The sequence below is a fragment of the Xenopus tropicalis genome, chromosome 8 (assembly GCF_000004195.4).
Source record: "Xenopus tropicalis strain Nigerian chromosome 8, UCB_Xtro_10.0, whole genome shotgun sequence".
Classification (NCBI taxonomy): Eukaryota; Metazoa; Chordata; class Amphibia; order Anura; family Pipidae; genus Xenopus; species Xenopus tropicalis.
The window spans coordinates 113294198-113322183 of NC_030684.2; the positions used below are offsets into that span (position 1 = coordinate 113294198).

General features: G+C 41.5%; 1 protein-coding gene across 2 annotated transcripts; it reads right to left on the minus strand.

Moving 5' to 3' along the window:
• Positions 1-136: 136 nt before the first annotated feature.
• heatr5a (HEAT repeat containing 5A) lies at positions 137-27854 on the minus strand. 2 transcript variants are annotated; one of them, XM_012967786.3, is made up of 36 exons: positions 27583-27854; positions 25716-25927; positions 24104-24212; positions 21941-22090; positions 21305-21467; positions 20862-21022; positions 20504-20753; positions 18533-18688; positions 18192-18442; positions 17378-17489; positions 17007-17159; positions 16815-16914; positions 16157-16266; positions 15862-16025; positions 13802-13977; positions 13572-13677; positions 12903-13093; positions 12630-12789; positions 12252-12441; positions 11911-12080; positions 11679-11705; positions 9514-9652; positions 9051-9230; positions 8715-8954; positions 8442-8623; positions 7613-7681; positions 7307-7483; positions 7005-7188; positions 6606-6854; positions 6396-6523; positions 6153-6300; positions 5701-5967; positions 5081-5305; positions 4854-5002; positions 4498-4711; positions 137-4019 (listed from the first exon to the last, which is right to left on the minus strand). In XM_012967786.3, the coding sequence occupies exons 1-36, from the start codon at positions 27703-27705 to the stop codon at positions 3712-3714; spliced, it is 6093 nt and encodes a 2030-aa protein (XP_012823240.2). In that variant the 5' UTR covers positions 27706-27854; the 3' UTR covers positions 137-3711.
• Between the last annotated feature and the right edge of the window lie 132 nt (positions 27855-27986).

Genomic DNA, 27986 nt, shown 5'->3' on the forward strand with positions numbered 1-27986 from the left:
GGGGATATATGCAATAAAAATGGGGTGCTTTGGGTGGGGGAGATGTGTCCAACCTATATACATGGTAGGAAAATGAAGGGTTTACTTGTCCTTTCACAAAATAGTAAAGAAAGAGATAAATACAATAGCAAAAGTATTCATGTAGAAATTAGTGTTTATTTTTTTTTTTGTAAATAGAAAACAAGGATTCGTGTAGTGTCATTTCTTGTCATCCATAGGGATAAAGGCATTTACTGCTGCAGCGGAGAGCATAAAACTCCCTGCCAGCAGCAAGAGGGTTAATTAGTAAGAAAAACAAGCATCAAAGAGAAATACAGTACAGGTTTTCATGGTCAGACACACAAACCGTGCCTAGTTCTATCAGTGCTCAGACATGTTGTAAAAATCACAAGGGTGTATAATTCACAGTTAATAATACTGCAGTTAAAGTAAAACAACATGCACGGCAAAGACTGGGATCATCTTCCCTTACAGAGACAGGGAACATCACACACACACACACATATATTTGGTTTTCATCTAAACAAGGAACATTAATGCTATATAGATTGTGTGGGGTGATACTTCATGTATGTGAGCAGGGGAAATCAACACGGCAATATATTGCTATGTATAATTATCTGGTATGACTTCCAGCACTTCCCATTAGTCTGGGATTAATATTGTCATCTATTATGCACCAAAAGATTTCACAGTGATGTATAACAGAAGGGTGTATAATTCAAACATATAAATACTGACCAATACAGGAGGTAAGTGTGACCCTGCTGGTTAGAGCTTACAATCTAAAATTATTTTTGGTGTTTTTACTCTAAAATAGGATACTTTGCATGAAAAGCACAAAAATGCCACCCATGGCTCTGGTATGTAGTCAGAATCGCTATTATAAACAGCTAACCTTTCACAAGTAGTAATGTGTCTCAGGCTGAAAATGAGAGAAATCCTTCGTAAAGTGCAGTATTGCCTGACTGATGCCAATTCAGCCATTGTTTTTATTAGCTCAGAGCAACACAAGAGCAAAGGCATCCAGAATTACCATAACAGGAACATCACAGTTATCAAGGCAGTAGCACACATAGTATGTACTGCATTGAAGCTATGTAGCTTCTGTCCTTGTAAATGTGCACACTTTTTCCCTCTCCCTTGGTATACTCACAGGCTGACAGCACACATTGTATGTACTACATTTAATACATAGCTTCTGTCCTGGTAAATGTGTGCAGTTTCCTCTTCCTTATATTCACAGGCTGACAGCACTCAAGTATTCAGGCTGTAGCTTAAACCTTCACATGATTCTGACATCATAACAACATAAATAATGAAAAACAATTGAAAAGTTGCTTACAAAAGGCCCATCTACTATATGTTCCGGTAAAGGTATTCCCTTGAAGATCCTAGGAGGCAATGCTGTAACTGATTTAACCCACTAGCTTAAACATTTACCTTAATAATTTCACTGATTAAATAAATTGACATCATTTTAATTGTACTACCCATTTGTTTCATCAGTCTAAAAGTCTACATAAGAAAAAGTAATAATTAAGTAAAGTTCCTTCCTACTGATCTTGTGGATTTGGATTTCACCTCTACTGAAGGGGTCGCCGACCCCGTCTTCTTCTTTTAAGATGCAGAAGATACTAGTGGGGAGAAATAAACTGTTGTTGTCCATAACACTCCAGCACTGTAATTGTTAATTTGCATACAATTAATCCTATTGACAGCCAATAGGACTTCAATTCAGAAACCAACCTGTTATATCAGGGAAAAGGGTTTATTTTGCAAAGTCCTACCACTTTTGTAACACTCTGCAAAAAGATGGCCATGCCCTTAAAAAAAAAATTACTATACCCAAAATTTCAGGTCAAGGGAAATGGATAGCAGAAAAGTGTCTTTAAGATATTTTCTACTTCCAATAAGTACTTTTATGCTTTACTTATCAGATTCTACCTATTTTTAAAGCAAAGCATAAGATATAAGGGCCACAGGTAAGTCCAGTGCCCACCTACAACAGTGCCTTGCATTTGCATATAGTCAGTGCATATTTGTCAAAATTCCCTTGTGCTTTATGTGTAAATGAACTACCCTTACGCCACAGCTGCCTTTACAAGCAGAGTTAGAGATATAAGAAATCGGGGTAAGAAAAGCCAAATCCAAATTACTGTCCATATTTATATAATTTTATATGAGTGAAAATTATGCAATGGCAGTTTGTATTTAGTCAACGGCAAGCCTACCACTTGGTTCTGAGAAACTACCTAAACAGACGTTGCATTAAGTACTTGGATGGGCTGCCTATAGGATGCAGCACTGGGGTCCTAAATTCAAATTTAATCTGGCCACTATCTGCAAGGAGTCTGTATGTTCTCCCCATGTCTGTGTGTCTTGACCCGGAGTGCTCCGGTTTCCTCCCACACTCAAATAACATACAGGCAGCTTAATTGGCTCCAGTGTGTTGTGTAAATGTGATAGGTACAGTAGACTGTAAGCTCCACTGGTGCAGAGAATGATAAACTCTCCATAAAGTACTGCACTAATGGGTCTGGCATTATAATGAAAAATCAGAACTGTGTGGCCTATATGGATGCACAGGAGACCACCTGATAATCTTCCATTCCTACTTAATATACAGCACTGTATAGTGCTGCTAGTCCTAGTTTTTTTGGGGTTTTTTTTTTTGTTTTTTTTTTTAAATTGCTGAGGGGCATCCACTGTTTTGCAAAGGACATCACAGCCTTTCCTTGTATCTGACTAATCTGTTAGATGGCAAACAAGCAAACCTGGGCAAAATTAAGAGGAGGCCAGCCTGGTCAATATTAATTACCTGCAGTTGGATAAGACCTTTAACAATTGCTGATTGATTGCTATGGTTAAAAGCACTGGCAGAGCTTATCATCAACCATGACATCTGTTTTTCCATATAGAAATCTTAAAAGCAGACCTAGTAGCAGCCCTTTTTAATTACATAAGCTTGGTATTCTTAATCTAAGAACCAAGAGCAAAACACAGCAAAAGACAAGCAGTGCAAACCATAAGTGGCAGCTGGAAAAGCTTAACTTCTTCATTACCACACACATCAAAAGCATTGATCATCAGACATTCCTTCATTCTTTTCGGTGCAATTTGTGCCACGTATAGAAATTCACATCATCAAAGAATTTAAACACTGATACTACACAGTGCAAAGAGGAGAGGCACAGCTAATCTATTCACACAAATGGGTTGTATGTGACAATAAATTCACACTTCAAGTCCTATAGAACATTGCTTCATATAACTCCTACACTGAAACGCAGCCCTTTTGTGTTCAAAAACTACTGCACAATCATTACCCTAAAGACTTATCAAAAGGTATGAGATGCAGAAAAGCACAGCATTGCTTAGGGCAGGGATCTTTAACTTTTGGCTATTACAGAATATTGGGATTGTAGTCTTACAACAGCCAACAACCGGAAAGCCACAGATTTACACCTGATCAACTCAACCCTGTAAGGCATTTGGGATAGATCACTGCTCAGTATACTGTGCGACACAAAAAGGCAAATATTAGTCATTGTAAACAAATAGCTGAAAGACTAGCCTGCATTGCAAGCCTGCCTAACAACGGAGTAAGAATATGAAACTAAAAATATAAGTAACTTTAAGGCTTTAAAAGGAAATTGTTAAGTGACGGTTCGGTCTCTTAACGGAGAAATAAGGGAAATAGTGGTTATTTCACAGGAAATTGGTCTTCAGCTGAATGCTGGGGGAACCATGACTTCCTCCCATGGTGCCTCGGCTTGGAGCCTTAGGCTTTAAACTCTCCTGGTTGCCCCGGAGAGCAGCTTCCAGGCGGGATCGAAGGGCTGGGGAAGAACCCATCAACTTGCGAAACTGGGTCGGATAGCTGGCACCAAAACTGGTCAGGCTGTGCAAGCCAAAGTCATGGAGAGCACGGGAATAGTGGGGTGCAGAGCCAAGTGCATTTTCATCCAGGAGGAAGGAGATAAGAAGGTGCAGCAGCATGCACACCATGGAAGGACCTGGGGAGCAGAAAATAATTAGTAATGTGAAGTAATGCATATCAGTACAAACACAGAACACAAAAAACATAGTTGTCAGCACTGTCCAAACTGAGCCAGACCAGATGGGGATATTTATGGCCCCCAGCGAGTTCAAGGGCTCGCTCCTATTGTAGGTGTAAAAGCACATATATTTTAACGACAGCATATGGGATGCCGGCAAAAAAAAAAAATCTTTCAGGTAACTTCATCCAATTATCTCAGGGGATGGCTGCTGCTCTGTGAAGATGGATAATCTGATCTGATGGTGACTGTGCTTGTGTGTATATCTGTTCATATATGTGAAGCATCAGCAGATTCAGAAGTGATAGAGGGCACAGCTCATGTTACTTCTGGTCTTCCTGGACAAAATGTGCTGGCAAAAACTCCCAGACAGCACTTAGAATGTCTCTAGCACACTAGCTTTCCTGTTAGATTAAACCCTGTGGGTCATTCTTACGGTTCTGTTCCTCGACGGCAGACACAAGTGTTTTTAATAGATTCACTCCCTCCTGAAGAACCAATAGCTCTTCCATGCTCTGTGGCTTCCTGCTCTCAGCCTGACTTAGGTGTCTCATGATGCGAGGTGCCAGACTGCACACATATGGTGCCACCACCTCAGGCACAGGGTGTTTGAAAATGGATAGCAGCAGCCGGTAGCATTTTAACTGCTCCTAGAAAAAAATGAGATGCAGAATGGTGGCTATTTGGTATAAATACTGCAGCTGAATGTATTATCAGAAGGATCTTGACAAAAATTTGGGTACAAGCTACCTAATGACATTACTACCACCCACCACCTGATTAGCAACTTACTGTAGGATTCTTGCTGTCGATGCTGTTCTGGAACCTCTGCACACATGCATTCTGCAATCCAGGATCAGACATAACTTCAGGATTTGCTGACAGCAGGAATATAGTAAGGGCAGTCAGAAGGCTGACTGAGTCTGGCACCAGCTGCCGTTCTGCAAGACATGAGTATCGGTCAGTCATTAGGTAGCACAGGGCTGAAAACATGGTCAGAAACTAGTTAGAGGAGGTACCTAAGTGCCAGGAGTTGAGCAGCGTGGAGACGGCACTTTGCATAAGTCTGGTCCATGATGCTCTGCATTTCTCCACTTGGGACATGGGCGATGACACGATAACCTTCAGTGCTTGAAGGGCAGCAGTGACTGGCAAAGTCAGGTGCCCATCAGGGAATTTCACAGTAGTGTCTTGTAGTACACCCACTACTAAGTAGAGCAAGGTAGGAAGAACAGATACACTGCCTGGATCACAAAGCAAAGTAAAAAGAAGGAAAAAAAAAAACCTTTTAATTAATTATTACTGACCTCACGGTTGGCATTATAAGTACAGCACTGAAATGTTCAAAACAATAATTTCCATGCAGAATACTGCAGAGAGATTTGACTAAACTGCAGAACTGGGTGGCAAACTGTACAAATAAACATAAATTAAGGTTATACATTAAATGGTAGAGTGTTGGGGGCCCCCTTACTGCAGAAATATTTGCCATTTTTTGTGGAGAACGGACTGTGCAACTCCAAGTAGTGCCCGTTTGCTAAAGCTAATAAAGTACATAACACAATAAAATCACACTCTGTGCACTGGTCCTTTATTCAAGCCCTGAATAAAGCTCAGCCTCACACCTACTTGCACTTACCCTCTGGAGAGCACAGGGATGGCAGTTCAGCCAAAATGCCAAGTGAAGACGCAACAAGGAGTCTTGCTTCAGAAAACAAAGGCTCTGTTTTTCCTACTACTGACCCCCCAGAAAGGTGGGGGCTGAGCTGGGGTAATTGTCGGATGAGAATACAAAGACACAGTTCCAATGCCGCAACCACCAGGGAATGTCCAGGCACCAGGCCACCTGTATCATGTCCCTCACCAAACACCGGCAAGGTCTCCTTCTCTTCAGCTCCATCATCCACTGGGAAGAAAATAGAGAGGACAGGGATACATAAACTGATTCAGGCCCGACATGTTGAGAGATAACACTATACAAAAGAATTATCAGCTTTCAGAGGCAAGACACTGAATACTTTATATATACTTTATACTCTTGCTTCAGTTAAAAGTTTAAATGCCCCAGTCCTGTGTCACCTACTGCCTTACCCTCAGCACTCCTTCGCCTCTCCCTCACATGATCCTGTGCAGCATTCACAATCAGTCTCCCAACCTCTAGTACTAGAAGCTGCACCTCTGAAGATTCTCGCATAAGCAGCAAGCGATGCAGCACAGAAATTAACTCAATAGCCAGGTCCTGGGTTAGAAGAAATAAACAGCAAATCATAGTACTACAGTCAAATCCAACAGAGCACTGTGAAGGCTCATCAGAAGACTATAATGAGGACTTACCTGATCAGTTCCTATATGAGCCTTTGGCCACATGCCACTCAGTAGGGCCTTCAATGCCCGAAGACAGGAGGTAATCCGCTCCATTGGCGCATCTACCGGTGGGCAACAAAGGAACTCAACACTAATACCTGCAAATGTAGAATGGAAACATGATATCACTATACAAACTTATTGCAACTTAATAATCATTGCAATGTCTTCTGTACTTACCAAGAATGAGATGAAACCTCTCTAAATTTAGATCTTCTGGGGAATCAGCTGGCAACTGTGAACCCCGTTCCTGCCCCATAGAAGTTGGAGTGACTGGGCGGGATAAGTGACCGTTCCCCTCATCCTGATCAGGAAGGACGAATCCAGAGCTGCTTAGCCACAAAGAAGAGGCATGAAGGATAGGGGCCCAGGACAGGAGGTAATGAGGCCTGGCAGCATCACTGGTCTCAGCTGTGTAGAAACCTCCACCTATACCACAGCCACCAGCAGAAAATAAAAAGAGAAAGCATTAAAAAGAAAGCAACTGGGCATAAGTTAAGAGACTGTGTAGCAAAGCAAAAAAAGCAAGCAGTCAGGTAGGACCACTGAAAAAATTGATATGTTATGGACTTTCCTTACCCTGTGAAGGCAGCTGAGAAGCACACGCAGCTGGCAGTGTGAGTAGAGCATGATCTTGCAATGCTGCGAGCCACAGCCCACTAAGGGTCAGCAATTCAGCCTGGACCAGGGAAAGAAGGACTTCATTTTGGGCCTCAGCCATCTTGCTTTGCGTTACCTGCTTCTCCATAGCTGCTATATATACCTATAAAATAAAATCAACACATCTCTCATACAAATTTATTAGATCAGGGCAGATCCCACTGCAGATAATAGCATTCTGTCAGAGAGTATAATACAAATATCCTTGCCCTTTTTGTTACCTCTGCCCAAGCTTTCAGTACTGCCAGGCTCTCCATGGCAGTTGTGCTTTCACTGTAGACACTGGCAGTCTCTTTTGCTACCTGCACTCTCCTCAGGGAAGTTAGGAGCAGCTGCTGGACTCTTTGAAGGTCAGCAAGTTCCTTCACCACCCCACTTGCTAACCATGCACTGCAGACCTGAGTCAAAAAAACAAAAACAAAAAAAAAAAAACAGCATTTTGAAATGCCTTTTGTCTAAGGGACATGGAAACCTCAAAAATGGTGGCAGTGTGTAACAAGAATCAAGATGACCAGGGAATGGTTTACCTCACATGCTCTGGCAGTTACATCAGGAGGAGTGTCTGTGTTGAAGGCGGGTCGCACTGCTGCCAATACCTGAGAGGGAAAAGGGGAAAAAATTAGAACCTAAGGTTATGAAACAAATACACAAAAACCATCTTGTATTAAAATACTGCATTAATTACAAGGTGTGCCAACATCCTAATGCTTTCTAATCTGTTTAAACCGCTCTGGCCATGGCAAACAGCAACACTTAGAAGAATAAACTGCAATATGGAGCCAGTCTTAAGGGACACAAAGTCTCTTCATAAAATCATAATCTTTATTATATATCCTTCAAAAGGCAGGCAGGTATAGAGATGCTCAGGCTTGAGGTGTTTTGTGGCAGTAGCCTCTCCCTACCTGTCAGCCACCATGGGTTCTGAAGAAGTGGCTTCCTACTGCCACAAAAACTAGTCAAGCCTAAGCCTCTCCCTACCTACAGGTAACCAGTGGCAAAAAGCAGATTTAAAATGAAGTGCATCAACACAAGTACAGGAAGCCAGGACACATGGATAATAGCTTATTCAGGCTAGACATTGCAGTAGTTTCATCGTACACAGCAGGCACCAGTACAGTGCACCCATAAAATGCCCATTTGGATACCAGCTGTTGACTTTATGGTATAGGTCTGCAACCTCATAAAGTAGAGGTTCAAGGCACATAGAGATGTAAGAATCATTTCAGTGCATACGGTTATCTACTGGTCGGTGTTGTATCCTTACCACTTTGTTGCTTTTTATTAGACGGGGTCTAGAAAAGCACAGATACCCAAAGTTCATGATAACAGTTTCATATGATTGTTTTTAGAGCTCACATTAGCTTGAAACTGTTCCAGGATGAGGTGTCCAGGAAACTCTGGCTCTGGCACAGCAGCAAACCTGTGAATGACTAGTAGCAGCGCCTGGAGACCAACTAGACGTAGTTGCTCACTGTGATCTGTGGCGGCCATAAAAGACATGCGAATCAGGTCCTGCAGGTGCAGAACCAGGAAATCCCCTGGAAAATAAAAGAACATTTACAGTTAGACAAAAGATATGAATCAGTATAAAAGCATATATATCCCTGTCATTATCCAGCATTTACTCACGTTCCGGTTCCTTGTGCTTCATCTCCTGAGCCTGAGCCATGTCAAAGTGAGCGCCTCCATCTAATTCACACTGAGTTATAAGCTGACAGACACACTCCATGGCAAAGATTCTGGTCTTCCAGTGAGGGGTAACTGAAGAACCCAGGCTTTCTGCTTTTGATGAAGTCAACACTGAATCTGAGCATGCCACCTCACCTTCATCCTCCTGGTTTGTGTCTACAGAAGCTACAGCTGCAAAGTCTGAGCATGGGAAAGAAGCAAGTCCTCACCAGTCACATTGGTGGTTGTCGGCAGAGCACTTAGCACGTACAACACTGTGCAGCAATGGGAACTCACCTGCAGAAGCTGAAAGGATGTCCTTTAGCATTCGTAACCAAAAGGAAAGACGGGAAAGTCCAGTGCAATTCTGCATATGCAGTAGAGTCTCCTTAACATCTCGCAGCAGTTGCTGGTCACTCTCTCTATCCAACAGGCTTAGCAGAACGCCCTCCAAGCCCAGTTCCCTCATATTCATTTCTGTATCAGATAAGTGATTAGCTCAGACTGTGAAAAGGATGATTAGAAATTCTCATGTAAGGTTATCCTTGAGTTATGGCTGAGAATCTTTGGGGTCTAGAGTTCAGTACCCAAAGCTGACCACTGGGAACAAGGATTGGGTTCTGCCTTTGTTGTGTGTTAAAATTCCCTCACTCTCCCTATGCTTGTTAGAGCCTTCCATAAGTTGTGCTTTACAGAGATTTAGATTGATGATATAAAATACTTGCATCATTGCACAATTGTTATACCTACAGAGACATACCCATTTTTAAGTCCTCGTGGCCTTCTTTAGCTACAGTCATGGCATGTTCAGATACTTCTGCTGCCTCCCGCTGTGCCAGTTGCCGCAGGCATGCCAAGACTGCCCGGCGCAGAGGCAAATGTGGGCTGTACAGATGAACCTACAGGAGTTGGACAACATGACAAAAGGCACACATAACATTTCCTAAGGCATGTGCTGGAAAGAAAGGGTAACCAGTATACACCCGGTTCCTTTTGTAGCCTGAATCCAAACCAAACAGAGTACTCTTGTAGAGAGGCAGCTTTACTCACTGAATAACTGTGACCAACTGTAACAAGTGTCCAATGAAAAAAAGAACCTTGACATGTATAAGGTAATAAATGGTTGACTACAAGCTACACTGCCTTGCTGATATTGTATATTGCAGGAATATTTGCTACCTTTAAAGAACGGTTCAGTGGGTAAACATGCATGTGCATTTACTATACAGTTTAAAAAGTCCCAGGCCTTTTTGACAGTTTCAATATGTGGTGGGGCTAGGAAATGACTGTTCCATGCATGTACAATGGGTTAGGGGAAAACAAATAAATGGCCATTTTTCAAAAGTTTATGGGGCAGCACAAGCCATAAATGTACCCCACTAAAGACACATTATTCAGGAAAGCCTGGATCCAAGAGAAGTGTCATGTCCCCTTCAGACAATAGTCTGAAATTAAGCAGCCCCTGTCAGAAAAGACATTTTTTAATTCATCTTTATTATTTAAAATGGTTCATTTTGAAGTTACAGACCAGGATCAGCACTGCTAAAACTCACTCTCCTCTGCTCTCTCCTCACTCTTTGGAAGGTATTTCCAGAACCAACTTGCATTTTGCCCAAACAGGAAGTTCACACTGAACTGGTTACTGTGAATGCCTTCCCTCGCTGAATCTTGCCAGCCAATGGTATCAAAGGCATGCAAATGAAGCAGGAGAGGGAAGGCATGTGCATTAACAGTTCAGTGTCATTTTTTTTTCTTTATTTGGCTGCCTGCCAAGTCCTGATCAGGGTAAACCCCTACAGAGAGTGCAGATAGGTCAGAGTTTTAGCAGTTTTGATCCTGGTCTGTAGCTTCAAAAATAAACATTTTAAATACTGTATTAAAGCTGATTTACAAAAATGTTTTTTTTTCTTACAGGGGCTGTTCAACGTTGGACTATTGTCCCTTTAAAGGAAAACTATACCCCCAAACAATGTAGGTCTCTATAAAAATATATTGCATAAACAAGCTCATATGTAAAACCCTGCTTCATCTAAATATAAGATTTTCATAAATATATACTTTTTTTGTATTATACTGTATGCTATTGGACAGAGTTCTGCCTTTTGCCTCCAGTTACAGAGCTGCATTATTTCTGGTCATGTGATCTCTGAGGGATCACACAGCCTATCAAATGGAATATATTTATTCCATTTTGGAGAGATTCTTTAATAGTTTATATTATGTTAAGTGACCTATCTGTTAGTTAAGTATTCATTCTGGGGGTATAGTTTCCTTTAATGATATTTTAAATGGTCTATGAAACTCATTGTGCCAGAACATGCTGAAAGCATGCTGATCATGAATAAATGCTTAAAATGTGTTATTATAGATAAATACCTCTGATTTTATTTTCACCTAGAAATATTTTCCCTCTTCATTAGTAGAAGGCAGAAGTGAATGTGGCGCTTGGAATGACTGCATGGTACAGGTCACACCATCAGAATATGAAATACACAGTAGAAATCTAATGCATACTTGATGTTAGGTCACTCACACCAAGCTGAATCAAACTGAAAGGACATGTGCACGCAGCAGCCAAGGGAAACTCTCCTCATGCACTAAGGAAACAATACCTCTCATGCTGTTATTTCAAGGAAAGATCCCATGAAGCATGGCCTTCGTACAAACAGTAGGTTAGGAGGAATTAGGGTTCATAAAAGCTTGGAACCCACATACGGTATGGAATTTAAAAAGGTTGTAGATGATGCAAGGATGACAAAGTCACTGTATCAAAACAGGGACCACATATTTTGCCCCAAAATACAGGAGGCAAAGAAAGATTTGCATTCAGAGAAAGATTATGTGGGTTTGTTAATCGTGCATGTATTTGGCATCAAAAAACAAGGGAAAGAAACCAAAACCATAACTCAAAAAACAGTAACATACCAACATAGTATTATCCAGCAAGACTTCCTGCAGGGAATAAAAGAACAGGTCGATGAGGCAGGGATTGTCAGTGACTGTACAAAATCTGAGCCTGCTTACTAACTACTATTGGACATGCAGGCAGCACACTTCAGCACTAAAAATGGTACATTTTATTTGCACAATGGAAAAGGGAATAGGCCTCTGGTTTAGGGAAAGTGTTGGTAAGATAAAGGAATTGCTGCTTACTTACGCACAAAGTGGGCACTAAGCTGGATAGGTTGACATGCTTTGGAGCATACATGTGCAGCTGCTGCAGACAGCTAATACCCTGGGCTTGTACCAAGCAGTCTGGGTTCTCCTGCATCACTGAGCAGGCCAGCAAACAGGAGGTTCTCTGTGAAGACAATACAGCCCCATTTCCTGGAAACCAAAAACAGAGCATAGACAAGGGCTATATTAAAATGAAAAATGGAGTAGTATTTCAAAGTCACAATCAAGAACCAATTTTACATTTTCTGTCTTAGGCTATGCTTTAATCCAAGAAGCCATCTCCAGTGAACTAAACATGTCATCTGCAATGTTTTTACATACCTTGGAGTTCCGGGCCCAGTGCAGTGACAAGTGCACTTAAGCAGCGTCCCAGGCTGCGGTGCACCTCAGGGTGGGAAGGGGACGTAGTGATCAGTGCAGTGAGAAGGAGTGACAGTGTGGCCTCTATGTGCACATTAAACAGGGGTCCAGATAAATCAGTGATGACAGAAAGGGAATGCAGAGCCCAGGTCTGGGAAGTGGAACAAAATATATAAAAATGGTTGACACCCTCACTGTTCTTACAACAGAACTCCTCAAAATAATCCCTTAGACACTGCAAAGCAATCAATATCTCCTTTTACACAATTTTATAAAAGAACAGTACAGCCAGAACATAGGAGTGGTATATATAGAAACATAGAAATAACATATTCTCACCTGGACTTCAGGAGATGTGGTGTCCTGGGACAGAGAGTGTAGGACACCTACACATGATGCAAGGTGCTGTGAGGAGTTGATCCCCCCAAGATATCTGTGTAATGTGCCTAGCACTAAAGAATGACTAGTTCGGGCCACAACGTCTCTAGCGGTTTTTAATCTAATGAAAGAGAAGACAGAGAAAACTGGTGCATATACATTGCTTTCTGTAATAAAGTACATTTCAGCAGTCTATCGTGGCAGAGTTTCATGATAAACAGGCAGGTAACATACTTGTCAAAGCTGGCTTGTATAAGTCCAGCAGTAAATGTAGGATCATCCACCACCTGAACAAGCCTAGCCACGGATTCTACTCCAGCACAGCGGAGCCACAGGCTATTGCCCTCCAGCACTGCTTGGATAAGGCTGAGACAGGGTTTGCGCATTTCCTCCGGCCCCAGATTACTCCGGCTGGATGCTAAGTGCTGAGGGAAAGAACACCAAACCTTAACTCAAAAGGCTAGGATAAAGCAACTAATAACTCATATTGCCATCTATAAGGGCCTCCTTATCCAATTTAAATTTTCTGCACCAACCCACACCAACCACACTCAAATAAGGAGAAAACAAGATGCAAGCTTTCCTATATGCCCATGCTTGGAGAAGGGGGTGGTAAAAGTTTTGTCCACTTAGCTGGCCTTGTCTATGTTTGTTTCTCCAAAACCATCAAGAAGTGGGTCCTGTATGAACCTCTTTCATCCCTAAAGTGAAAGAAAGTCATGCCCAAAATGACCTTTTGTCACACATTTGGACTGCTATGCCACGCCCTGTCCTGACCTTTTTTAATGTCATAAGACAAAGACTAATGTCATTATAAGACAATAGAAGAAATCACCAAACCAATTTAGTGATTGAACCAAACACAGAGTCACATTAGCACAGAAGCATAATAAATGATGTTACCTTAAGGAAGTTGCAAAGAGAAGACATTGCACACAACTGAACACTTTGCTGACGAGAGCCCTTGGTCTGTTTAATAGACTCCACCAACTGCTGCAATATCTGCGGTCTAACAATAAAGAGAAACATGTATCAATTAACTGAGGCATCCTAACATACAGAGTACTTAAATCTTGAATTCAAACAAACTCCTTTTTCTCATAACAGGGTGATTGCACCTATCCTACCCTCACCTTTGTGATTCGGGCATGTGTGCCAGAAGGGTGCCAAACAGTAAAGATGCAGCCTGAATGACTGTGAAGGCTGAAGGCAGAGGCTTAGGCACAGACTCCCCTTCTGAGGGCAATTCATAGATGGCATGAAGGTCGTATTCCAAAGAACCACCTGGAATCCCACTGCTGAGGAGAAGCTGAGCAGCAAGAAATAGAAAGACACTGCAAATATTGATCTACCTTCCTCTTTATGTACTGATCTGTTAAACATACTACACAAACATAATGAGAAAATGTCAGAAGAGCTATTATACTTTAAAACCTTTACAAGGACAACATGTAAGTGTATTAATACTTAAAGGAGAACTAAACCCTAAAAATGAATATGGCTAGACGTACCATATTTTATATAATGAACTTACTGAACCAGCCTAAAGGTTCAACATCTCTATAGTAGTAATAATCCAGTCCTTTAAAGTTGTCACAGGGGGTGGAAACACTGTATACTTATGTTAGAAGTATCTGCTAGTGATGTGCTCCCAACCCTAACCCTACCCGGCTTGTTCGCTCTATTTATAGACCTGCGCCCGACCTGCCCCACAATGGTGTCACAAAAGGGGAGGGGGGGTGTCAGGGGCGCATCTATAAATTATAGAGCCGGAAGAGGAAGCCGGCAGTGTTAGGTCACAGGAGAGCTCAACCGAAACTGCCTGCGACCTGCAGTTGATGTGCAGAAGTCCGAGGGTATTGGGCCGACCCGCATGTCACTATCACAAGCTCAGTGCGCTCTGATTAGCTGTTGAGAAGCTAAGCCTAAGGGTCGTTGGAAATTATCAAGCAAAGAAAATTATGTTTGTCGGTCATATAAGTTGATCCTAACAGGCTGATTATTAAAGTCTGATGCCTTATGTTGTGACATTTATATCCTATATATACAGTATATTGTGTGTCGGTCCCTAAGCTCAGTAACTGACAGCAGCACAGAGCATGTGCAGTGAATCAGCAAAACAGGAGCTGGGAAGCTACTGGGGCATCTTTGGGGGCTAAAGGGCTGTGGTTGGCTTGGGCTGGTACAGAAGCACAAAACATAATTTACAACATTTCTAGCCTACACCTTTAGTTAAGCTTTAGTTCTCCTTTAAGTACAGGTGAGGTAAGCTAACCAAACAGACCTGGCTGTAACAAGAAAAGTGGAAATGGCCTACAAAATGCAAAAGAACCAAAGAATAAATGGTGAAAGCAAACTGGTAATTTCTGTATGTTTCTGTTGTACCCTAGAGAATTTGTGGGGGACATTGTGGTGCTCTAGCATTAATCAGCATAATGAAGTGACCTTCTTGTACCACCACAGGATGCCACTAAAAATGTGGTGTAAACTGTATAAACATTGGTCTCTTTCACAATCAAACAGGGCATTTGACAGGGCATTTTGTGAACTATTCTGCTTTCCATTCTCCATTTTTATTATCGTGAGCACTAGCAATACTTTAACCCTCGCTTATATGCACACATTATAGCTATGATCCAAAATGTAGCCAAAATTAGAAGCAATCTGCTTTGCCTTTAAACTCACGCCAGGAGCCTTACACCAAAAGCTACATTTCTATCAGTTAGTGCTGTCCAGCTTGTGGCCTGCCGCCCCCCACCTGTCTGGCTGCTGTGACTGCTTATCTTTGTGTAAGCTTCAAGTGGTATCTTTACTGTGATTAACTGGCCTCTGCATTGTTCCCACCTCAAATTCATGTTGTAAGCCCCTTCCCTGTTCACACTTATAGGTCCTTCCATTGTTCACACCTGAGATAATACTCTGCCTGCCCTATGCTGCCTGTGTGCCATACTCTGCATGCCCTATGCTACCTGTGTGTGCCATACCCTGCCTGCCCTATACTGCCTGTGTGTGACCATACCCTGCCTGCCCTATACTGCCTGTGTGTGCCATACGCTGCCTGCCCTGACCATATAAGTTACACTTCTAACATGCACACACAGTTCAGCATATTTTAGGGTTTACAGTTTTTTATTTTCAGAAAACATGTCCTAATAGGCTATGTTTTAATCCTTTTATCTTGCCACTATTTTACCTCCTCTTCTGTTGCCCTTTGGTCACATTCCTGAAAGGAGGGACCCAAAAGCACCAGGTCATCTGGATGACAAACGGAAGAAAGCAGGAATGCAGCGCCCCCAGGAGAGTAATCAGGGGAGGTCAGATCAGCAACCAGCTCCTTCATGACAGCACAGAAGCTTTCTAAGGAATAAATCTAGTCAGCCATGTGATGTTCAACCTTTTTGCTTCATGTCCAAAACACTGGCACTAAAACTAAGAGGTGCAAACATTTCCAGGTAAGACTACCGCCTATATATGCCATTATTTAATACCTTCATAAGTCTTGGGAGGCAGCAAAACTAACAGCTGGTAAAGCCTCTGTCTGTACAGAACCGAGCAAGCCTTCAGGGAATTCCCATAAAGTTTCTGTAGTGATGGAAGTCTGGTAACAGGAACAAGCACAAGGTGATATAATAAAAAGGCAAAATTTTGTATGTTTTTTAACAACACTAAACTCAGTACTGCTACACTGAGAACAGGTCTGAGATGGAAATAATTAGACTTAAGGGAAATTAATGCACATAAACATATATTCAAGTAGTACATTAGAAGAGATATAAATAAAGATGATTATTGCCAGCAAAGTGACTGTGTGAATATATACACTATTCCTACCATCCCTAATGAAGAAAGTAGATGAATCTAGATAAACAATTATGTCTCCTATGTTATAAGGGAGTTTAGAGGCAGCTGAAAATATCCCAGCCTATAGTTCTGCTTTATCTTATATGAACAAAAAGAAATGTTTACTTAGTTGTTACAGTATTGATCAACACGTTATAGTTTACCTTTCCCATTGTTAATAGTGGATGATGAAGCAAAACGTTATTACAACAGGTGTGTGAAATGTCACTGTAGGTTTGTGAGGAGGCAAGCTTACATGCTGCTAAGCCACACACCCTTTACCCCCTTAACCCTAGAAATACTCACAGTGTAAGCAAAGCTATGGCACAGGGAAGGGGCGGCAGCAGCCTTTGCAAAACCTCCTCGGACATAAGCTCGCCACAGTGGGAAACAAAGCTCCGCATAGCTGTGGGAAAAAAAGAGGCAGCCTTACTAGGATCTGATTGAGGGGAGGTAGTTTGTCTAAACCAGTAAAATAATGTTTGTCATCTTATTTACCACCCAGTGCTCCTGCACGTCCTTCTAAAGTCACCTGCCAGGTGAAAGCATCTCCCCTTCTCCGCTCAGTGTCTAGATCTTTGGGGGTGACAGGGAACACACTGCGCCAAAGAAGTAGGAGACAGCCCAGCTGAGACTGAACCACTGCTGGACCTAGTGAAGGAGGAGAAGCAAGGGTGCATAATTTAGTCTGAAGTCCATTAAATAAGTTTATCCTTTTACAGAAGGGTGTAAATTAAAGAAATTACTGCCAAAAAATAGATGAACATAATGTGAAGCTATTTACCTACGCTTATTCTAAGGAAATTGAGCAACGTGCTAGTAAATCCTTAGCTGTGTGCACAATCTGCCCTACAAAGAATTGTACTTACCCAAAGTCATGAGTGAGGCTATAAGCAGCCACCCTGCCTGTGTCCTTTGCAGGGAAAAGCGACTGTTCTGGGAGGCAGTGCACAGCAGGTCCTTCGCCAAACTCATCACAACCTAAACATATACACAATATTGCTCAAAGAGAATGCCATAGAATCAACTGCAATAACTGCAATATATTATCACATTAAAGTGAAAGGACATTGTCTGCAAGTATTATCATGTATTTGTTTGTTTGTGTGTATCTGTGTTTTATCATGTATTTCAATAAACTGATTTTTGTAAAAATAAACTCATTATATTAGTGTATGGAATAAAGTACTTCAAATAAACAAATATAAGAACAATAATAAAGATGGGAATAAAAACATAAAGCATGTGGATATGGGTAAGAATATATAAGTAAGCGGGCTACTAGCCCATAAACATTTCCTGTTTAACTGGGCATAATACAGGGTGCCGGCACAGTTTTGTGGCATGTCCCTGTGCACAGGCTATGAGAAAACCCAGGGATTTGTCCCTGCTATGACTAATTCTATGTATGGCCCTTATTCGACTGGTCATTCTACCAGACACTAAAATGAAAATACTAAATTAAAAAAGTTGCTAACATACTAAAAAGGTAACTTAAAGGAGAACTACCCCCTTAAAATATATGTGTGGGTCATACAAAAGACAGTATAGGCTTAGGAAAAAAGCCATATCTGCTAATTAAAGAGACCAATGATCTGCTGTTAAGATACCATAACAGGATGTCAATGACCACTGCTTTAATTCATGATTTCCCACTCATTGCAGCAAGCTGGAAATTCCTACCTTCCCTTTACCATGTGGAACACCGAGAGGGCACAGCCTGATGGATCCAAGCAGCACTGCTGCAGTTAGGCTATAGCCACTCACTGCTTCTGGAGAAGATTTCAGGGCTGTTAGCCGCTCAACACACCTGTCTAGTACAGGGGCAGCAAGTGAGGGCAAAGACACAATCACAGAGCGAAGACACCATGCAGCAGCCAAGCGGGCACTAAGGCTAGGATGAAGAGACACAGAAAGTACAGTGTCCAGGACTCCTACAGGATGAAAGGGCAGAGAAAAACAGTTAGTCTGGTCTACCACTACGGAGATGAAGCAGGTCTATACAGAAAATTCAAGCAGGTTACCAGCACTGGAGTCTTTAAGCAGGGGAGCCAGAATAGTACCCAGTCCAAGGAAAAGGTCACCAAGCTCCTGTAGGGCACAGACTAAAACATGCTGACTGGCAGAGATGTCAGTGGTACAGAAACGTGTCTCCAAGTTACTGTCGCTCAGCACAGCATCTAGTGAAAAAAAGACATATAGAGGAGATAAGAGTACAGTATTGTCCATCAAAATAGACCATAGGTTCCCAAATGTACAGCTTCCTTTCTTCCCTTTTGGCTAGTGGCACATGTGGCCTTTTTCGTTGCCTGCACCCAGAACACTTTCTTCAGCCAGGGAGAAGGCACACATGGCAGATTTTGGTGCAGAAATGTATACTTGTATGCCTGCATTTTTTTTCAGGCTGAGAATCTGCCCCATGTGGCATTAGCCTAATATTTATTTAAAAAAAAGGACAGCCTATTTATGGCTGATTCAGCTCTGCCCACCAACTCAGCTTACCTAATAGTGTGCAAAGCTACACTGCAAATTCAAACCACAGGAGGGATCTATATTATTCTTAACTTCCCTTTAACACTAAAAAAGAAGCAAAATCTTTTGCATTTTACATGGCATTTTGCTGAATACAATCTCCCACTCAGGCTGAAAGCTGACAGGAAATGGATAGGAAATTAAGGAATAAACCTATAAATGTGCAGATTATACATGAGCAGATTACAGCCCCTTCAATTTTTTTGTGCTCCTTCCATAAAAAGAGTGACAGAATAAGAATATTTATATGGTAACTGTGCCTGCTTACTTACATTGGCAGTGGCAAAGCCAAGAGGAAATGTTTATGGGGGATGCTTTTAAAAGGCACAAAATATTGAAATTCCCAATAAAATATAATAATGTAAACACAGACATTTTCTAGGACACAATGAACCATGCACCCATGATTTAATGTATATAATTCTGTTCCTACCCAATCCACTTTGATTGCTGCAGATTGCTTGCTGCGTCTTCATCAGCTAGTGTTGTACTACACCCTTAACAACTTACTTCTACCATTCTGATGTCAATTTGTAGTGAAGCCCCCTGGCCATAACACCCTCTAGGCACTCATACTGTGGCCTACTTTTGGAACAGAGCATTCTGAGACCTATATGTTTATTTCACAAGATTCAGAAGACAGAAGTCCCAAGTTTAATAGGATATGAAATAATATACAGGTATGGGACCTTTTATCCAGAATGCTTTCCAAAATTTAGATCCCCATACCTTAAGACTACTAAAAAATAATTTACTCACTAAAAAATAATTTTAAAATATTAAATAAACACAATAGGATTGTTTCACCTCCAATAAAGATAAATTATATCTTAGTTGGGATCTAGTACAATGTATTGTTTTATTATTACAGAGAAAAATAAAATAATTTTTAATGCTTAAAATGGAATCTATGGGCTTCCTGTAATTCGGATCTTTCTGGATAACTGAATTTCTGGAAAATGGATGCCATACCTTTATATTTTTGTTTGTTTTAGAAAACATTGCTAGAAAATCGCTGTTGTTATCTACAGAGCTACTAGTTGCAGCTACTCTTTACAGCTACTAAAATAGACAATGCTAATCATTTACTGATGATTGTCTCTATGTGTGTTTTACCAGAGGCAATTTTCAGTATGGTCTATGGCAGGGTATTTTCTGGCATTTAGTAGCTTGTGAAAGTAGCTACTATTAAGTAGCTCATTGTGTCTTTACCATAACTGTTCAGACATTATTCTCTGCTTAATTGACAATGGTTCAGACATTATCCTCTGATTAAAGGACATGTGAAATGTAAACTACATTTTTTTATTCAAAGGCATCTTTCCATCCACACCAAAACTCTCAGTTGCGCAAATAACAGAATTAAGGTTAATTAAACCCAGTTTTGTGAAGAAGAGTAACCACTGAAGCACAACCTCAGCATTCACACAGACCCACATACCTTCAAGTACTCATATACGTACCTACTGTTTTCATAAGCTTTCTTATGACCTCACAGATCTCACGGGCAGCTTCTAGCTGAGCCTTCTCTCCCAGGAGTTCTCCTACTGTGGCTCGCAGAATGTAGGAGATGCAGCAGCGGGAACAGGCAGCATCTGTTGGATTTTGAATGGCTTTTGGGTTGGATATCAGTTCCAAACTGTGTGACAGAAGAACAGGAACATTCCTAGCAAGCCAGTGTCCCCCTAGTGTTCTGATAAACACAATGTAGGCCTAAAGAAAACACAGAAAGCACAGGACATAAAATATTGCAGACACAAAATAATTGCATTCTATATTTAATACTATACTTAATTACATATCCACACCTACAGTACCCACCTGTGTTGCTCCCAATCGGACATGGCGTGTAGTCACACTTGTGCCTCCTAGCATGTCTCCTCCCCCTCGCAGGAAGCCAGAGTTGCCCCGCAGGAAGCCAGTTGACAGCAAGCCAAGGACCTCCTGCAGTGACAGCTTACGGGCATTTTGCCTTGGTGATGCTAAACACAGAAGCATACTGATTGGTTGTGCAGTAGTACTATATGGCAGACCTACCAGCAAGCAAAAGTATCTAAATGACTAAACTTTGATCAATATGATAACCATGGTTTTCATTTCAGCACTTGCTGTGTGTGTATTATGTGCCTTGGACAATTAATTCTCACTTAAATCCAGAAATTTTGGTTATTTAATGGAATGGACATTTAAAGGTATTTTAAAATTAAGTAATATACATTAGTGCTCCTATTACACGCCAACATGCCCCCAACTTTTAAACTTACTGGCTCCCTGCATGGCTCTTGCCAGCACTTTTCCAAGCAGCCTAGCTACCGCAAGCCGTACTTCATAACTGCTGCCTTCGAAAGCCTTGAAGCAAATGGAAGCCAGGCTCTCGAGATCAGAGCCCCACATAAAAGATGCCTCCTTCTGTAGAGCCAGGAGACACTGAAGACAAAAATAAAAGTCAAAAGTTGAGTTAAAACACGGTGCACTCTGCAAAAAATGAATTTCTAACACCTGCTTTTATAATACCCTTAATCCTTTCCCTTGAAAGATAGGCTGGGGATAAAGTCATCATGGAAATAAACCAAGATCTACTAGAAGGATGGATTCTTAATTGCAAAAGTTAACTGTGTGTTACCTTCCATGTTGGGCCTACATATCTACCCATCTGATTTATACGTTCAAAGGTCATCAAAAGTAAAAGAAACTAACCATTTAAAAGCCGCTACTACCCAGCTACTTTAGGGAATACTAGAGCTGAATGACTGAGGGCAGTAATTTATTCACATCAAGTATCATTCAAGGCAAGATTGAGGATACAAGAAAAAATCCAAAAATATTTAAGTGTAATTAAGGGTAATATGGGCAAACTATACAACAATGCAACTTAAAATTGTGTTTTCCAAGATGGGTACCTGTGCAGCAGAGCAGCGCACTGACATTGAACGGTCAGTCAAGCAGGAACGAGCTGCCTTGTAGATGTCCCGGTGGCAAGGAATAGCTGCAGATCCCAAGCCTTTGAGTATTCGTTCAAGGCTTAACATGATCTCTGAACGTCCTTGGGACTATATAATGATAGCAACAGAGAAGCACCATTAGCAGAAAGTGGATAACTTGATACATGAACCTTCTTATTTTACACTTTATTACTTATTATGTTTATGAATGTATTTATGAACATGCTCATGTTAAAGGAAAACTAAAGTCTAAAAAAAGTCTATATACTGAACCAGCAGTAGGGGCCAGCACCTCTATAACAGTAACAAAGTGCTCAGGGCAGCTGTTGACAATCTAAGCTTAGGGGTTGTTAGAAATTGTCAAGCAGAAAATGAGGTTCTTTAGTCATATAAGCTGATGCTGCATGGCTGATTATTAACTTCTAAAGCAAAATGCACTAATTTATTATAGGTAATGTAAATCTGATTTAATTATGAATTAGCCTGACATATATAAGTGTTGAATTTCTACCCTACTATTTTATTTAGCTTTAGTTCTCCTTTAATCATATATTATGCAAATGTTAAAAGATATATAAACCCTCACCTCAAAACAGATTAATGTGAAATTGCTTAGATTGCTCTTCTATGCACTTCATCAATTCACCTTTATTCAGTCCAAGATACTAGCCATTTGTACACTGCTAATATTATAATTTTGTGAACAATAGCACCACCCTGCTGGTCACGATGACCCACTCATTTGGCGCTGCTTAAAACTATATAAAGAAATATAAGATGACCCTTCTGGCTTACATTTAACACAGGAACATCCGAACATGTTTCTTTTCTTAGACTTATTTTTGTTCCTGACAGTGGTATAAAACAGGTGGTGCTGTTGTTACAAATTCATTATATTAGTCATTGAAAAACAGCCAAATCTTGAAAACAAAAATAAAATGAATGTAAATTGCTTAGAAGAGTGCATTAAGCAACTCTACATTCATCTCGAGGGTTTGTATATCCTTTAAATTAACAAGTTTCTACTTAAAGGGACAGTAGACACTCCTCTTCAACAAAAGCTCAGTAAATAGGGCTTGTGCTGAAAAAAGTTTTGGTCTAGTCTCTTAATTTAAAGAAATATATATGTTTTTAATATTTCTGGCACTAAGCAAGAAAATCAAAGCAGTTGCACTTCCTGTAACTTCAGGGTCCTGCAGAAAACAGGAGAAGCTGATAAAACTAATTACCAGTCCACGGAGAAGCCCCTGATAATGAGCTGCTCAAAGGCTGCTGCTTAGAGAAGGGGTTTGTGTGTTCAAAGATAGATAGGAAACTCTGAACAAATAGGCCAGGTTATAAGGGAAGATGGGTAGGAAGCTCAGTAAAAACACCAATCTTTATTTAAGTGTTTAAGAACAGCAAAACTATTAGAAAAATAAGGAATTTTTATTTGAAGAATAGGTAGAATACCTTTTCAACACAAGCCTTTTTTAGCAAAGTTGTTCTTCTAAATGGGGAGTGTTGTATATTGATTGTTGTCACAAAACCTCCTTAAAAATAACAGCAGCCCTACCATTCTTTAGGGTGAAGATACACAGGGCTACTTAGTAGCAGCTACTTGTCACTACTACTAAAAGGCAGAAAATCCCCTGCCATAGACAATACTGAGAATTACCTCTGCTAAAACACACATAGAGACAATTATCAGTAAATGATCAGCATTGTCTAATTCTGTAGCCGTGCCAAGTAGCTGCTACTAGTAATTCCGCATGTTTTCACCCTTAGGTTTGTAGTTTTAACATAGCGGTAAATCATTATAGTCTCAGATTAAAAGCAGCACAAAGACACCAATGTTTTTCCTAAGGCAAAATGCATACCAAGCAGTGTTTTACTTACAGTGTGTTTGTAATGACAGATAAAAGACTTGCATATGATACTGTTATCACTGACACAATAAAATCCCAACAGTCTCTGCTCAAATGAATACAGTATATACATTATGGGCAGAGGCACCTTAGGAAGCATATCCCCTGTTTATATCCCTTGCTTCTGACAGCTTCACTTTACCACACATCTAGGCTCAGCCTGTAATATGCATTTCTATTATAATAAAACAGTAGGACATCTGCATTACTTCACCTCAGCACTCCGCAGTACTTTCAGCAGGTTGGACACGGTGTCACTGAAAGTGCTTCCTAAAAGGCGGCCCAACTTTTGGTACAGTGCTCCAAGACAGGCAACAGCGGCACTGAAAAGAAGCCAAAAAGACGGATGTATCTTCATAAAGCAATAAAACTACATATGAGCATGCCTAATTCAAAGGACATAAAAAAAGAGGAGAGGCCACTATCTTATGATATATAGAGAGCATGTTTCTGTCAGTCAGTACCACCGAGGTATGATGGGTCAAGGGGATTTTCCTGAGAGATGGGCAGTGGCATTTTGGTTTCTAAGCTTGTGTACATTATAATGCAAAAGGTATTATACACACATCCATCCAGCCATCAATCAATCAGATGGGAAAAGGTGACAATCTGATATCATCTTTTGGTTAAAATGTGGTTTTGGACTTTTTACCCGCACCCCCCTCTCTGACCACCAACATCTAGGCAAGGCATAGATTACCCCTTAACAAAAGTTAAAAATACATGAAATTGTTGTATTAATCATCATCCTAGTCTTAAAGAAGAAGGAAAGGCTGAGTCAAAGGGGGGTGACAAAATGTTAGGCACCCCCCAGTGACTTTAATCGCTTACCTTTTACCCCCAGGGTACCTGCGAGAGAGCGAGCGAGCATCTCCTCTTTCTTCTGCAGTCTTGGCGTGCTTGCGCAGTAGAGAGAAAAGCCAAACTTAAACAAAAAAGTCAGCTTTTTCATCTACTGCACATGTGCCGGCCCAGGGATTCCGAAGACAGAAGAAATAAGGAAAGACTCGCTGCAGCTACCCCGGGCTGGTGCAGTTTTCTCCTAACAGGGGCACCAGCCTGGGGTAAAAGGTAAGCAATTAAAGTCACTGGGGGTGCCTAACATTTTGACACCTCCTTCTCCATTAAGAATACTGAGTTTTGTAATTATGAATTCACCCAAAACCCACTCTAATTAGCCTTTAGACTGGGATTAGAAATAAGAATTAAACCTAAATCTCAGCTTAATTAACCTTTAGGTTGCCCTTTCCCCCTACCTTAAAGGGGAAGGAAAGGCAAAGTCACTTGGGGGTGCCAAAATGTTAAGCACCCCCAAGTGACTTTAACCGCTTACCTTGTACCCCGGGCTGGTGCCCCTGTTAGGAGAAAATAGCACCAGCCCGGGGCACCTGGAGCGCAGCACTTCCTCCTTCCGCCTTCCACTTCCTAAACTGCCGGTGGCCGGGCATGCACAGTAGAGCGAAAAAGCCGACTTAAATGTTTAAGTTCGGCTTTTCACTCTACTGCGCATGCGCGCGCAGCGAAGCCGGAATGAGGAAGCGCCGGCAGCTACCCCGGGCTGGTGCTGTTTTCTCCTGACAGCGGCACCAGCCCGGGGTAAAAGGTAGGTGGTTAAAGTCACTTGGGGGTGCCTAACATTTTGGCACCCCCAAGTGACTTTACCTTTCTTTTTCCTTTAATGAATACACATGGAGCTACTTAGTAGCAGCTACTTGACATAGCTACTAAACACCAGAAAATCCATATGCCATAGACAGTACTGAGAATGCACAGATTTGTGTGTGGTGTGATGTTCTGTAACCCTATAAAGTAGGAGAAACACTCACAGTTTACTTGGGAGGTAGCTGGGAGAATCATCCTTACTGCGAATAACATCATTACATCGATCGATAGTCTCATATACTGAAAAGGTATCTCCAGAGCTGTACACAAAAGCCATATTATAAGCCAAGAGGCGACGAGCTGGTGGCCCAGGAAAGCCCATCATTACAAGCAACAACTGCTCAACCAACTGCTTCTGGTTCTCCTTTATTTCGGCCTGGAAATGACATAAACAAGCATTATATACTGGATAACTCATAGCCTCAATATGAGCACTTTCCTTGGAAATAAAAGACATTGAATGATATCCCTCGGAAAAGATGGCATCTGTATAATACCACCTACAAATTTTCTAGAATTCGGAGTTTCCAACAGTATAACTCTGTAAGAATCTTTAAGTTGCAATTGGCTACAAAAATACAGCATGATTACAGTAATAAGATATTGTAGAGATGGATATGAAGCTTTTGCATATTGCATATTATTCTACAATTAATATATAGTAACATTTTACTGCAATATTTAGCCAGAACAAACAGATAAATACTGATATGTAATACTTTTAGGCTGGATTATAGCACTTTTCCAAGTGACAGACGGGTAATACCCAGTAGACTCTGAAACTAAACTATCTATTCTGCAGTCAATGCAGTGGCACTGGGGCACAGAAGCTCTTTTGGGCACCCTGGGCCTTTCTTTTTATTGAGTGGGTGGGGACTTAAAACAGTTTTCCCGTAGGGCCCAACATGTATTTCTTTTTGCACCACAGTTCTTTACAGGTTTGAAAGGTAGTATTTATAAATTCTCTAACACTTTTCTAGAATGGCCAGTACCCTAACTACTGTGTGCGCTGATATGTGGTTCAGCACATGTTTTTCGATTTAAGCTTTAAAAAAATGATAAATAAAATTCTGTAGTGCTGGTTGGACTCTTCTGAAACAGACTTACAGAGATGCAGCACGGTGGGTATCATTCACCTGATCCAAAATCTGTAATGTTATGCCAGAGACCAAATCCCAGATAGGTACCATGCTTTCTATCAAGATCTGTATCATCTTGAGCATCACTTCTTTCTGCAGCACCATACACCATATCCCTCACTTCTAAGATCATGGGCAATAAACCCCCAATAGCAGAACTGCAGCATCATGAGAATCACTCCCCCATCAAAGATATGTATTATCATGAACATTTCTGCCCCCATTCCAGATCTATCTATCATCTATGAACACTGTTCTCGCTATCATATCTGTAGTATGATATCTGTAGTATCATGAGCAACAACCCCCGCCCAAAGCCAGTCAGAGGAAACATCACTTTCACCATGCAGACCTGCAGCATCATGCACATCTAATAAAATAAACCATTACCTCATATCTCCTCCTCCAGCTAAGGATGAAGACACACTGAGCTTCTAGTAGCAGCTACTTGCCACGGTTACTAAATGCCAGAAAATACCCTGCCATAGACAATACTGAGAACTGTCTCTGCTAAAACACACGTAGAGACAATTATCAGTAAATGATCAGTATTATCTATTTTAGTAGCCTTGGCAAGTAGCTGTTACTAGTAGCTCTGTGTGTCTTCACCCTAAAGGTGCCCCTTTGAGTCTGGGTGCCAGGGCACAATCCCTACCCACACCCAGCCTTGGCATCATGAGTACCCTTCCCACAGCCTACCAACCTAGAAGCACCCCCCCCCCAGCAGCCCAAGTTCTACCCCTGTATAATCACACTCCAGGCAACTTCCTTGACACGAAAGTTCTAAATCCAGTGGACAGAACCCTCACACACCTCCCGTACAGCTTCCCTGTTGCATTTAAACCTCCTGAACCGACACAGTGGATCCCCTTTCCCATTTGTAGGACTGTACCCGCGTAATAACGGGGAGCACTCTCCGCAGGTGCCGCAGCCATTCCAGCACACGGAGCCCACGCTGAGGCTCCTCCAGTTCCGCCACATCAAGCAGCTGTAGGCCCCTCTCTTCCAGCTCCATTCTGTTTCTAACAACTGGAGCTTTTTTAATAAACTACCAGGGCGGCCCCGTTGTATCGGCGCTCATCTGTCAGGTCTGCGGAAGCCGCTCTCTGCTCTCACTCTCCAGCCTGCAGAGTGCAGATGTCATGGATCCTAACCAGATCCGTGTCTGGCTGATACCTGTCACTTGGGATTTTCCTTCTCAGCCAACAGGAAGCTCTGATTGGGGATGACGTAGAGGAGCAGCATCATTTGTATGTGGCTAGTGATACCGAGACACAGACAACGGGTTTCTAAGCA

Bases quoted from the DNA above. Each gene is read 5' to 3' on its own strand.
- heatr5a (XM_012967786.3), bottom strand. From the start codon at position 27,705: ATGGAGCTGGAAGAGAGGGGCCTACAGCTGCTTGATGTGGCGGAACTG. The intron at 11,706-11,910 runs GTAAGTAAGCAG...TATTCCCTGCAG, and splicing joins GCTTAGTGCCCACTTTGTGC to GAAGTCTTGCTGGATAATAC. The intron at 6,301-6,395 runs GTAAGTCCTCAT...CTTCTAACCCAG, and splicing joins CTCATATAGGAACTGATCAG to GACCTGGCTATTGAGTTAAT.